General features: G+C 41.0%; 1 protein-coding gene and 1 pseudogene across 6 annotated transcripts in view; one reads left to right on the forward strand and one right to left on the reverse strand.

Moving 5' to 3' along the window:
- BCAT1 (branched chain amino acid transaminase 1) overlaps positions 1–10,056 on the reverse strand; it is a 110,017-nt gene extending 99,961 nt beyond the window's left edge. For 2 of the 5 annotated variants that reach the window (XM_082351999.1, XM_082351996.1), the window contains exon 1: positions 9,206–10,056. In XM_082351999.1, coding sequence (XP_082208125.1) covers positions 9,206–9,211 — 6 coding nt within the window. In that variant the 5' untranslated portion in view covers positions 9,212–10,056. Of the gene's footprint in view, positions 1–8,850; positions 9,055–9,205 lie in introns of all 5 variants that reach the window. The other 3 variants (XM_082352002.1, XM_082351998.1, XM_082351997.1) reach the window with 2 other exon arrangements.
- A 1,125-nt stretch (positions 10,057–11,181) lies between these two features.
- On the forward strand, positions 11,182–13,218 carry LOC309609668 (small ribosomal subunit protein mS22 pseudogene; annotated as a pseudogene). Its single transcript has 2 exons — positions 11,182–11,210; positions 12,056–13,218. The product of its transcript is annotated as a small ribosomal subunit protein mS22 pseudogene (transcript).
- Positions 13,219–13,679: the final 461 nt, after the last annotated feature.

The following is a 13,679-nucleotide window of genomic DNA, read 5'->3' on the forward strand; positions in this document are numbered from 1 at the left end:
ATGTAATAAACTCACATGGTCAAAAAGCAAATGTGCAAACGTATACAGTGAAAAGGCTCATGGAGATTTTCCTTTAATCTGTATAGAGAGAGATTACTCATTCTTTCCTCCACTAGTTGTTTTTTTTTTTAAACCTCATTCTTTTTTTTTTTTGGCTGCATTGGGTATTCATTGCAGTGCACGGGCTTCTCATTGCGGTGGCTTCTCTTGTTGCCGAGCAAGGGCTCCAGGTGCGTGGGCTTCAGTAGTTGCGGCATGTGGGTTCAGTAGTTGTGGCTCACGGGCTCTAGAGCACGGGCTCAGTAGTTGTGGTGCACGGGCTTAGTTGCTCTGCGGCATGAGGGATCTTCCCGGACCAGAGCTTGAACCTGTGTCCCCTGCATTGTCAGGCGGATTCTTAACCACTGCGCCACCAGGGAAGCCCCAAAAGACAACATTATGATGCTAGGAATGAGGGGTCATTTGCAACCACATTATCTTAACTACATAGTCTGAGATAGATTTAATAGTTCAACATCATTGTTAATACTTAGTTTAATTAAAAGTGCCTGTATTTACGTGTACATGTGTGAAATGACATACGAATGAGAGTATTGACTGCAGCATTGTTTGTAATAACAAAAGATTGGAAGTCAACCACATATTCATCAGGTGTAAAAAAGAATGAGATCCGGGCTTCCCTGGCACAGTGATTAAGAATCCACCTGCTGATACAGGGAACACGGGTTCAAGCCCTGGTCTGGGAAGATCCCACATGCCGCAGAGCAACTAACCCTGTGGCCACAACTACTGAGCCTGTGCTCTAGAGCCCTTGAGCCACAACTACTGAAGCCCACGTTCCTGGAGCCCATGCTCCGCAACAAGAGAAGCCACTACAATAAGAAGGCCGCGTACCGCAACAAAGAGTAGCCCCTGCTCACCACAGCTAGAGAAAGTCCGCGCACAGCAGCAAAGACCCAACGCAGCCAAAAAAAAAAAAAAAAGTTGTCTTTTAACATCAAATGGTAGACTGATGTACTACTGTGAATAAATGTTCTAAGAACATTGGTCAAGAGGAGGAAAGGTGCTGGTAGACCAGCAGACACAATGTTAATGTAAGAGGCATGCATGAAATAATTAAAGGAGCACAAAACTTATTGACATTCTCTATCTACATATTCACTGAATTACTGGCATTACTAATTAGAGCAAATAGAATACAGAACCAAAAGGAAAGGAAAATAATTATCAGGAAACTTTTAAATAGTGAATATAGTAAGTGGCAAAATTGTCCACAGAAGATTTGAGAAGTCTTGGTTCTTTAGGTTTTTAAGTGGAATAGAATTGAAAACTAGAAAAATAAACTCAAAAGAACAATCCTTCTTTAGCAGAAGTAAATGCCTCAAATGACCTAATAGATTTTTTCTTTCAAAATTCCAGTATTCAATGAACACTGCTTCTAAGTGCCTCTTCTGTTGGATTTGTTTGTCTGTGTATGCATTAATTAGTTTGCTTAAAAACTGCTTTGTTTGAAAACAACAACAAAAAAATCCCCATGTTAAACAGTATTGGAATTTGTTAACATTCCTAGACACATGACTTTGTTCTATATTCTAAGTCAGTTCCTTGGGATGCGGCAGGGACCCTTTCTCTTTACATACTGCCTAAATCTGAAGATGGTAGCGATTTAGTGGGCTGGCATTGTTGAGTTTGATCCTTATGATTTTCATGGGTCCAGTTCAAATTGTTATGTAGCATCTTTTTGAATGAACTTTCCCAGAAATGTGTGCAATGAATGCTTACAATCTATGTACAGTTTCACCACTGACACTCCCTAAAAAATCAATCAGGAAAAACTAGCTGTATAAAATGAATTTGGCAATAAGCATTAAAACATGTAAGTACTAACTATTGTCTGGTTTTATAACCCTCTGTCTTTTGGGAGTCAATTAAAACTTTGACTCCAAATAAATCCAGATGTGGAAAAAAATGTATCTGCTGTTTGAAAACAAAGAAGAATAAAACAGAATCAATTAATCTGGATCTAGGAAGTCTAGAAAGAGGTCATTGATTTACCTCAACCAATATCTGTACGAGCCCCAGTGATGGTACAAGGTTCACGGAAGAGAGGAAATGTGAGTGCAGAAATTGCAGGATATGATCAACATCTTATTTCCTGACTTCAAAAGGTAACCCTACTCTTACCTTACCATCTTCCACCCATACTCATTCTACTGTAAAACAAGTCACTTTCTCAAAAGGTGCCTGGGGGCTGAGCCACATGGTGAGTGGCATGATGGAGGGCACAGATGGGGAGGAGGTATGAGGAAGAAGGAGTTAGAAATGAATATATGGAAATGCAAAAGCTCATTTTGAGGAATAGCAAATCCTCCATAATGATTGGAGGAGCACATCCACAAAGAAGAGAGGATAGATTAGAAAAAGACCTCATGCACTAAGTTCAGTTCAGTAGACAATGGTGAAGTCATAGAGGTATTTTGAGTGGGTGAATGACATAATCAAAATAATGCTTTAGGAAAATTAAGAAAAAATAAACTTGAGATCAGTTGAGAGACTTTTGAAATAATGCAAGCAGGAAATAATGAGAGCATAAATCAGTACACCAGCAATGAGAAAGAGAGAACATATAGAAACAGATAAAACAGAATTCGTAGGATATGGTATCTGATTGAATGTAGGGGATAAGAGAGTAAGAAAGAAGTGAAGGATGGTTGGACTTGGGCCAAATATCCACCCTTGCTGTAATTAGCTGTGGCTGAGGCAGTGGTCATCTGGTAGCAACATAGCCATGTAGACCAATTTGGGTAGGGAAGTTACCAATGAAATGGGAAGGGTAGGCACCCCAAACTACTAAACTCTGCTAAGAAACTGTGTACTAACCCTGTTTAATAAAAACAGCCATGAATACACTTCAAAATGAGATGAAGATCAAAGAAATTAGGGTGCAGCTTCTGTGGCATCAAGTTCTATTCTGTGACTATCGTAGAAGATCAAAATATGACATCCTAAAATATGCCACTTTGGGATGAGGATTATTTTAAACTGAAGGCACGAGAGATCCAACAGATGCAAGAGGAAGCCTTCCTGGAACCTCCCTTCTTTGACTAAAAGCGGAAACCTCTGAGAAAAGAGGACTGCCAAAAATCTCCTCTCCTGAAGAAGTTTTACAGCCATGAAGAAGACAGAAAGTCAGTACTGAGATGGACCTGTACAAATACTCCCCCACTAGTATCCCCCATATATTTACCTTCCCACAGTTTGCTGCTCTTGGAAACTTAAAACGTTTGCCTTTACAAACTTGTTTCTCTTGGTTAAGATGCTATATAAACCCAAGTTCTAACCACCCCTTGAGTTACTCATCACTGAGTTTCTCCTGTATGTATGCAAGCTGCAAGAGCTAATAAACTCTGGTTTTCTCTTGTTAATCTGTCTTTTGTCAGCCTAATATGCAAGATGCCAGGAAATGAACCTAAAAGGAAAGAGGAAAATTTTTTCTCCCTCCACTACACTATGTACTTTATGAGATAAAAAGAAGAAACTGATATCGCATGTGTTGCTAAAAGGCAAAGAAAATAATTGCTTGCCTTTTTGGACTAAAGGCAGGTATTTTCAATATTCAAAGGGCAGTGTGGCTCTCTTGCTTATATATTTACATATCTCAGCTGATTTCAGGTGCAAGAGCCAATAGCACTCCACTGTTCTAAATAACTAGTTCATTTCAGTATTTTCCACTAGTGTTTCATGCTATATGGACTGCATTGTCTTGTTTTTAACAATGAATAATTTAGATATAAAATTTTGTGCCTATGTGTATTTGTGCATTTTGCTGAGGTGATTATCCATTCTTCTAAGATTTGCAAAGTGACATCAGACCCAAAAAGAGCTAGAACCACCAGTGAGGGAGACAGCACACTGGACTAGGAGTCAAATATATCTAGTTTCTCATAATGTTGGGCAGTTTGTGATCTTAAACAATTTAAGTGAGTTTTCTGATCTTCATTTTCCTTCCCTGTAAAATAGGAGTTAGTAATAGTCGCCATGCTTTCCTCATATGAATGTTTTGAGGTTACAATTCAATGTTACGTAACTTATATAGCATTTAAAAATATAAAGCATCTCACTTTTGCTAAGCAAAGAAGTCCTTCCCAAAACCTGGATGTGTTTCTACTATAAACACCAACACTAACCTTGCAAGTACAAACCATTCACTAACCTTGAAAACCATGGAATCCCTGAGCAACGCATTATTATGCTTCCCCAAGTGATCTTACAGCTCCATTTTAACTCTACCTTTTATCTTCAAAGTTCAAAGAAACATTTACTGTGATTTCAGATTCTTGCACTAATATCTAGTACTAAAATCAAAACAATATAACTTTGAATCTGAATCAGCTAAAATGAAATGAAATGTACTAGGCAAAATTGCCCTTTAATAGTGACGGAATGTTAACAACTGCTGAGTGATCATTGTGTGCAAATCCACCCTTGGCCTTATGCCGGAAACCAATTGAAGTCTTTGCTGGTCACGTAAGAGATATTTGTAGCTTGTTTGGCTTAGAACATCCCAACAGGTGCCCCTTCTGTCTAGATTTATAAGGAGTCAGGTAGAATTTGAACTCTAATTATGTCCTAGGATTCTTAACCATCTCCAGTCAAAATAGCAAAAACATTTCTCAGACTAGGGGAGAGACTGTACATGCAATTGATCAAATATTCAGATCTACATATCAAAATTTTAAAAAACTAATGAATTGGTTCATTTTAGATGAAATATAAGACTATTAATGGAACTAGCTGAATTTTACAAATTTTTCAATCACAAAGAATCACATGTTTTTCAGTATGACTTTTCCTGATTATTGCTTGTTGTAATGTAATTTCCTCTATTTTTTTTTTTTTCACTTGTCTTCCTTTTTCTTCTCTTCTTGACCTTTTCCCTAAATTTCTGGAGCATGATTATCTCTTTTTTTAAGATTTTCTTTCTCCCATTAATCACTGAACATGAGAGAAATATTTTGCAAAATGGCTTTTCCCACAAAAGGGGCATGGCCTGTATGACAATAGGAAAATATTTATATGCTATACTGTATTAATAAGGTGATCCAATTTCTAAGTTATTTTAAGGATGTAAGACTCAATTTCTAGGGTAATATTATTCATCTTGTAGATTTGAGAAGACTAATTAGAAGCACAGGCGCAACTGGCACATCACGAAACCTTGTGTGATAGAAAAGACTGATTCTGCTGTGGCTTCGTATTCACAATTGACATTGTGAATCATAGACTAGATCTTATGATAAAAATGTGTGCAAATATTTACAAAGTTATGTTTAGGAATCAGAGCATCCCAAATGCTTCATTTTGAAACATTTTAAACATTTGAGTTGCACCCAAGTTTGATGTACGTGGATTCCAATTTCAGTAGCCTTAGTTGAATGGCCACTGACATGTATTATCAAATGGGCTACAGAGACTCAGTAATGCCCATCAGTAGGAATGTTTACCATATGTCACTTTAAATGTTTAGAGCATTTGGACAGCTGTTAAGGGGATAAAGTTACAACACAAAGGTTGCCCACATTTACAACTGTAAAGTGAGCAGACCAGCCACGGTATCCTCCTGTGCTCAGAAAGAATGATGTACCATATAGGAAGTGGAGAATGCCTGGGATAATGATGTCTATCATGGGAGGTACCAGATTCTCACTCTAATATGGTAACTAAATCCCCTCGGGCATTATAAGGCTGAACATTCCCCTGGGTTTCCGTAGTGTGGCATCTGTTAGTTAGAGGAATTACAGTTGCCAAGCCTAAAATAAGACAGAGAAAACTCTTCATTTTCATCTTTCTACACCCATTGAGGAGAGGCCATTCAGAGAAGCAAACAACCTGAAACCCCCAAAGATATAACTAACCCAAACACTCACGGTGCCCACAGTTTAGAAACAATTCTTCATTTATGCACAGAAAAAGTTTACTCATAAGCCTAGACCTCTCAGGTTATACTATCCAGCTGTGCACTTCTTTAAAAAATTACAGAAACTTCAATTTAATAGAGTCAGGAGCCCAGAAGAGAGAATTCTCCGGGCCCGCAGTGATAACAGAGCCCAACAAGAAGAAGAAAGACTCCAGCAACTACTCGGTCAGTGAAAAGCCATGGACTCTGTTTACTAGAGCCGTCCCAATGTCCTTCTCCCCTCTATAAAGACTTCTTTCCTTGCTGTGCAGAGACTTGCTTGTGGCTGGCCTTGGTCGCGGACCCCGAATTGCAATTCTCTGCTGATCCCAAACAAACCCATCTTTGCTGGAGAAATATTTGCCGCAGTCTATTTGTTTTAGGTCAACCCTTCCCTGGTCTATCTCTTAATATTAGAAATAATGCACTGAAGGGGAGCAGAATAGATCACCCCTAAAATATGCCTCTTTGGCAGAAGGATTATTTTGAACTGATAATCTCTGAAAGGCTGCAGACACAAAAGAATATCTGAAAACAGAGTAGAAGTTGCATTTACAACGGAAATCCCCATTTGTAAGGGTGTCTCCCTCTCTGTACCAAGAAAGGAAGGATAACTAAATCTCTAGAAACTCTTACCAATGGAGAAGATACCGACTTAAATCTGCAATTTTCTGTGCATTGTCTGATAACCTCCCATAACTGGTTTGCTCCACTGCTCCAGTATCTTTCTTTTGTCTTTAGCTGAAGATGATATTTAAGGCGATAGCTTGGGCCATTGCAGTGACTCAGTTTTCCTGGGTATCTTCCATGTATACAGGAGGTATACATGTTATTAAATTTCTGGGGTTTTTTTTCCTGTTAATCTGTGTTTTATTACAGGGATATCTTAGCCAAGAATCTAGAAGGGTAGAGGGAAAATTATTTTTCCTCCCCTACAGAACTAAAAGTCCTGACCTGATGTAAGGGATAACATCTAAAATTATGAAAATAATTGGGAGATACACAACTACTGAAGGAAACCATAACTTGATTTTAATTCTTAGCATAAACCTCTGTAATAATCAGAGGACTGTTCTCAACTTTCTTTCACAAGGTTTTAAGCCCATTTCAAATGTTCAGACCTTCTCAGGTTCAATGAGCTGACAGGCAAGAGAAATTCTTGCATACAAATGGAAAATTTTCTTAACTCATCTTCTTTTCTCTCTGTAGTTCTAAAATCAAATGAAGTTATTTATCACGGAGACTCACTAAATGAAATATTGGCCAAAATTAAACTCTCATTTTTTGTTCTTCCTTTTTCTTTTTTTTCTTCCTCACCATTGCAGGTTCTACCAACGCCCTTTTGTTAGGCCTGCTTACCTAGCTATGCATCTCGGAGCCTGGCCTGAGGGGCCACATCCTGTGTCTGGAATGTGAATCCCCTCTCCCTGCCAGGCATCCTGTTGGGCCCCCTGCGCACACACACAAACAGCCCTCTCCCTTCATTTAACCACGCATCCCTGCCAATGACTTCTTATCTCTGTCCTTTCAGATATGTGTCTCTTGTAAATCTCCACCTTAATTCAGTAAGTTATAGTATGTAATTACCATTTTTATACACATCCTATTCAATGTATATGCTATTTTTCTCACTCGATTGCCCATTCTGTATGTGTCCATCTTAAAATAACATCTCCAGGGCAAGACCATGTCTGGAAAATTTGCTGAGGACAGAGCCTATCATGGTGCCTTGTGCAAGTAACATTTTTTTTTTTTTAAATGATGACCTAAGTATGAGCAATACTTAGGTAAAAGATTAGTAGAAAGGTTTTTTGAAATAATAAAAACACTTAAAGGAACCTTAAATACTCCTTAGATCATGCCTAAAATACATAAGCATTTCTTTCTTAATCTTAGTAAAATATCAGAAAACAGAAATGAGACTACTTGAAGATATCTTCAGTTCCTGTGTTATAAAAAGTACCTTGTAAAAGGGAAGGGGGTTTTGGACTCATGTTAAAGCACCCATGAACTTACAGATAATCAACTACAGTTCCACATGGTACAGGGGAAAGTTGGAAAAGCAAGACTGTTTATTCTCATAATTTTCTCCTTTTACTCACTAATTCAATACTCAATCAAAGTGTATTTTTCAGCTGAAAGTAGACAGGCACGAGCAAGCCAGAAATAGAATCTCTTAACTCTAGAAGAGGAAGGCTGATGAATTTTTCACCGCGGCGCATTTGCATATCTCTTCTTAATACAGAACTACGTTTCCACTCATTTCCTGCTTAATCATGGTGGAAATTTTTGTTTGGTGAAAAGGCACCATTGACATATTGTTTCTCGTAAGTGAAATTGTAGACTGGAATGGGTTGTGGATAAGCCCAGTTGAAAACCGTACTTATCTCCCTCCTTGGAAACTCTGAAACTCAGCTTTTTTTCCTCCTCAAAGTTCAGACTGCATATAGGAATGTCCTACTTCCAAGATGTTAGAAGGCAGGACTACTTGCCCATCCTTCACTTTCCTTTAAAAAAGCTGCGCTTCAGTTTTTCATATCATTGCAGTTTTCCAGCGTGTAGGACCAGGAAAACAGAACCTTTAAATCTGTTCATTTCTACACAGAAACCTTCCCAAGGAATAGGCAGCTGGGCTAATTATCCTTGATTAGCATAAGAATAAAAGACGCTAGGGTGTTCTTGAATAAAAGAATGTCCTTAGGCTTCTTTGATTTATAACTCTTAGAAGCTTGACTATTCACAAGAAACAAAGTAAGACAAGCCTTCTGTTTTAATAGCGATGAGGCAGCCGCCCTTAACTAGTTCTGCACCTCCCTCCTTTATAACTTACACCGAGCAGAAAACCCATTTACAGCCAGTGACATCCCCCAGACCTCTCCCCCGAAATTCCCCACCTCCTGTGCATCTTAGAAAATTGAGAAGAGCTTCCTCTTCCTTTCCGCGCTTCAAAACAGGCAGGGGAAGGAGCTGCGAGCAGCCTTTTATCTCGGTTCACGAATGCAGCTGTGAAAGAGCTTGAGGCGGGCGGTACATCCTGTGAGCGGGGGATGAGCAGAAGTCTGAAGAGAAGAAGAATGCAAGGTCCTGCCCGGCGATGACTGATAAAGGAAAAATTGCAAACGTTTGCGTGGCAAGGAACCGTGTGGTCCTTCCTCCGACCCCTTTCTACCAACTGTGCGTCTGAGGAATCGCAGGCTCAATCCACACACACATTTTTGTAAAAATACAGTCAGAATCATAAGCAGTTACCTTCATTGTTCGGTCGGCCGTGAGAGCAGCTCGAGGTGAGCGGAGGCAAAGGCGCTGCGTCCCGGGCGTTCGGAAGGGGCTGGAGGGGCGGCGGGCACACGTGGCGGGCGCCTCGCAGACTGGCCCTGGCAGCGGCGATCGCTGGCTCTCCTGCAGATTGCATCAGCAGGAAGAGTCTTGAGGCTGTGTTTCCCCCAGACGGGCCCCAGAGGGTAGAGCCTCTTCCGCACGAAAATTCCGACCCGGCGCCCAGTCCAGACCCTTACCCACCGCTCACTCCTGGGGGTGGAGGATGCCAGCTTTTCAAACGCGTAACCCCTGAATTAGTGCCTGGGTGTGCGTGTATCATTGATGTGGGGATGTCAAAGAAGGGGAAAAAAACAGATCACAGATCGTGATTGCCATTCCCTCCTTAGCTGGCTGCCTGCCCACCTCACTTTCCACTCTCCCCAAAGTAACTTTCCTGCACGCCCCTGCTCAAAATTATACAGTGGGTCCTGGTCATCTAAAACAGAAAAATTTTAAATGTATATCTTGAATATACATTTAAAGAACACGTGCCTGGTTTTTAAGAGTTTGCCAGTCTCTGTTTCTCACACCCCTTCCTCTAGCCCCGCAGTCCCCTGCTCAGTCAACATTTTTTGTCAATTTCTCATATACTTGGGGGAATTATTCTAATCCTTTGACTGAGCATGTAAAATTTTTTCTGATTTGAATATTTCCTGCTAGCCCAGTTCATGCTCTCTGGGTCCTCTCCCCACTTCTACACAAAAGCGCCAGCATTTCTACTGTTCCAGCTGTCTGGTCAGGCTCCACGATTTTGCTTAAATGCCCTTCTGGTTGACCACTCTCTGACTCACTCTCTGTCAATCCAGCAACTTCCGGTTTTTGTAAACCTCAGCTAGAGTCTGTGCTATGAAGTCATAGTTGAGTCCCTCAAGCAGAACTGAGCTCTTGTCTATGCACTGCGCTTCGTCCGTATCCTTTATTTTAATTATTTGCACGGATGTTACATCATTAGATTACGAGATTCTTGAGGGTGGATCCTTTGTGGTATTCATCTCCTACAGCCAGTGGACTGCCTTGGAGAGGGAGTGTTCAACACAAATGTGTGTGTGGAAGCTTAACTAAATTTGGTTAGGTGAATGAATGATAGGGCCTTTCATTTGATAAATTTATTGAGCTTTTTTTTTTTGGTGGCTCTGCGGGGTTTGTGAGATCTTAGTTCTCAGACCAGGGATTGAACCTGAACCCTGGGTGATGAAAGGGCAGAGCCTTAACCACTGGACCACCAGGGAATTCCCTGAACTCTTATAAAGTGCCAGGCACTGGGCAAGATTCTAGGAGTAGAGTGGTAAAAAAAAAGTGACACACATGGAGCTTATATTTTAGAGTGGGAAACAGAAAATGAACATGAGTCAGGTAGCAAAATGTCCATCAACTGATGAATGGATAAATAAAATGTGGTATGTTCACACAAAAGAATATTATTTGGTAATAAAAAGAAATGAACTACTGATACATGCTATAAAATGAATTAACCTTGCAAACATTACACAAAGTGAACAAAGTCAGTCACAGATGATCACAAATCATAGTTCCATTTATCTGAAATACCCAGAATAGGAAGATCCATAGGGACAGAAAATAGATCGTTGTTGCCAATCTAGGGAGAGGAGGGAGTAGAGAGTCGCTGCTAATGTGTACAGGGTTTTTTGGGGGGATGATTAAAATGTTCTAAAATTCATTTGTGGTGATGGTTGCACAACTCTGTGAATACAATAAAATAGAATTAGACTCTTTAAATAGGTCAATTGTACGAAGTGAATTACATCTCAATAAAGGTGTTATTTTTTAAAAATCAGGTGGCAAGTAGAAAATTTTATGGGGATAAATAAACCATGGTAAAGGGATAGAGACTGATGGGGTGATAGACCTGAATGAATTAATGAGTAAATTCTGAACCATGCCTGGCAATGACTTCTAGATCCAATGACTTTCCTATGTAAGCAACAAAGGAAGAGGGAAGGTGGTATAAAGGCAAAGAGCTTGAAGGGAAGCTAGAAGTAAAGCGAAAGAGGACTTGTGGGAATTAACATCTACAGAAGAACATGAGAACAATCTCTCTATGGCTCTGTCTGTTCTCCCATTTCCCTCTGGTGTTGAGAGGAGTGTCCCACAGAGGTCCCTCATTGCAACATGCAAACAGTCCCCAAACTTCCCTCCTGGACACCAAAAATGCTGTTTCCCAAATGAAGAGGGTCATCATCAGCCAAGATTGTTATGCTGTCAGTGGCGCTACACTTCAAGAAAGTCACAGTTAAAAGATATTAAAGGGGGCTTCCCTGGTGGTGCAGTGGTTGAGAATCTGCCTGCCAATGCACGGGACACGGGTTCGAGCCCTGGTCTGGGAAGATCCCACATGCCGCAGAGCAACTGGGCCCGTGAGCCACAATTACTGAGCCTGCGCGTCTGGAGCCTGTGCTCCACGACAAGAGAGGCCGCGATAGTGAGAGGCCCGTGCACCGCGATGAAGAGTGGCCCCCACTTGCCACAACTGGAGAAAGCCCTTGCACAGAAACGAAGACCCAAGACAGCCATAAATAAATAAATAAATTTATTTTAAAAAAAAAAGATATTAAAGGAAATTGCATTCTTCAAATTTGATGTATTCCACATCTTTATCCATAGGCAGTGGGCTTTTTGTTTGTTTTGTTTTTGTGTGTCTGTGTTTTTCTGAACTCGAAGAAGAGACAGAATTTCTAACAGTTCCCAGAGACACTAACTTTGAGATTGATTTCAAAGTCCCAGACAGCCCAGCTCCATTTTGTCATCACTGTCATTGAAAAGTCTGTTACTGGAGGACTTCCCTGGTGGTGCAGTGATTAAGAATCCACCTGCCAGATCGTCTGTGTCGCTGTTCACCTTGCAGGCAGGTTCTCGGGTCACCTGGCGGGTCTGTTTCCGGGCCCGCCCTCGGCCCCGGCCCGGTTCCCTGTTCCAGCCTTTGCCCGGGGTCTGCGGGGCGGGAACGCCATGCCATGGGCTCGGCTCCGAGGCGGAATCTGGTAGCTCAAAGATCAAGAAACCTACCTTTATGGATGAGGAAGTCCAAAGCATACTCATCAAGATGACAGGCTTAGATTTGCGGAAGATTTTTAAGCCAGCTATACAAGAAGTGAAGCCACCAACTTATAAGCTAATGACCCAAGCACAGCTGGAAGAGGCTACAAGACAGGCAGTCGAGGCGGCTAAAGTCCGATTAAAAATGCCACCAGTTCTGGAAGAGCGAGCACCAATAAATGACGTGTTAGCTGAAGATAAGATTTTGGAAGGAACAGAAACAGCCAAATACGTGTTTACTGATATATCATATAGCATACCACACTGGGAGCGTTTTATTGTCGTCAGAGAACCAAGTGGCACACTACGCAAAGCCTCTTGGGAAGAAAGGGACCGGATGATTCAAATTTATTTCCCAAAAGAAGGTCGTAGAATTTTAACACCAGTAATTTTCAAGGAAGAAAATCTTCAGACCATGTACAGCCAGGACCGGCATGTTGATGTCCTCAATCTCTGCGTTGCCCAGTTTGAGCCAGATTCTGCTGAGTATATCAAAATTCATCATCAGACCTACGAAGATATAGATAAATATGGAAAGTATGACCTTTTACGTTCAACAAGACACTTCGGTGGAATGGCTTGGTATTTTGTAAATAAGAAAAAGATTGATGGTTTACTGATTGACCAGATTCAGAGAGATTTAGTCGATGATGCCACCAGCTTGGTCCAGCTCTATCACATCCTCCATCCAGATGGCCAGTCAGCTCAAGAGGCCAAAGAGCAGGCTGCTGAGGGATTACATTTAGTTAAGGTCTTTGCAGAAACAGAAGCACAGAAGGGAGCATATATAGAATTAACACTGCAAGCTTATCAAGAAGCATTCATTAGCAATTCTGCAGCTTCCTAAGATATTTTTTAAATAAATTTCATTTTACTAAAAAAAAAAAAAAAAAAAAAAAAAAGAATCCACCTGCCAATGCAGGGGACACGGGTTCGATCCCTGGTCCGAAAGATCCCACATGCCTCAGAGCAATTAAGCTCGTGCACCACAACTACTGAGCCTGCGCTCTAGAGCCTGCGCACCACAACTACTGAGCCCGTGGGTCACAACTACTGAAGCCCGTGCGCCTAGAGCCCGTGCTCCGAAACAAGAGAAGCCATCGCAGTAGGAGCCCTCTCGCTGCAACTAGAGAAAGCCCACGTGCAGCAACGAAGACCCAATGCAGCCCAAAATAATAAATAAATTAAATTAATAAATTTATTTTTTAAAAAGTCTCTTATTGGGACTTCCCTGGCGGTCCAGTGGTTAAGGTTTCATGCTTCCACTGCAGGGGGCGCAGGTTCAATTCCTGGTCAGGGAACTAAGATCTCACGTGCCTCGTGGCCAAAAAAACAAACAAAAAAAGTCTGT

The sequence above is a fragment of the Balaenoptera borealis genome (genome assembly GCF_965194805.1).
Source record: "Balaenoptera borealis genome assembly, chromosome: 13".
NCBI lineage: Eukaryota > Metazoa > Chordata > Mammalia > Artiodactyla > Balaenopteridae > Balaenoptera > Balaenoptera borealis.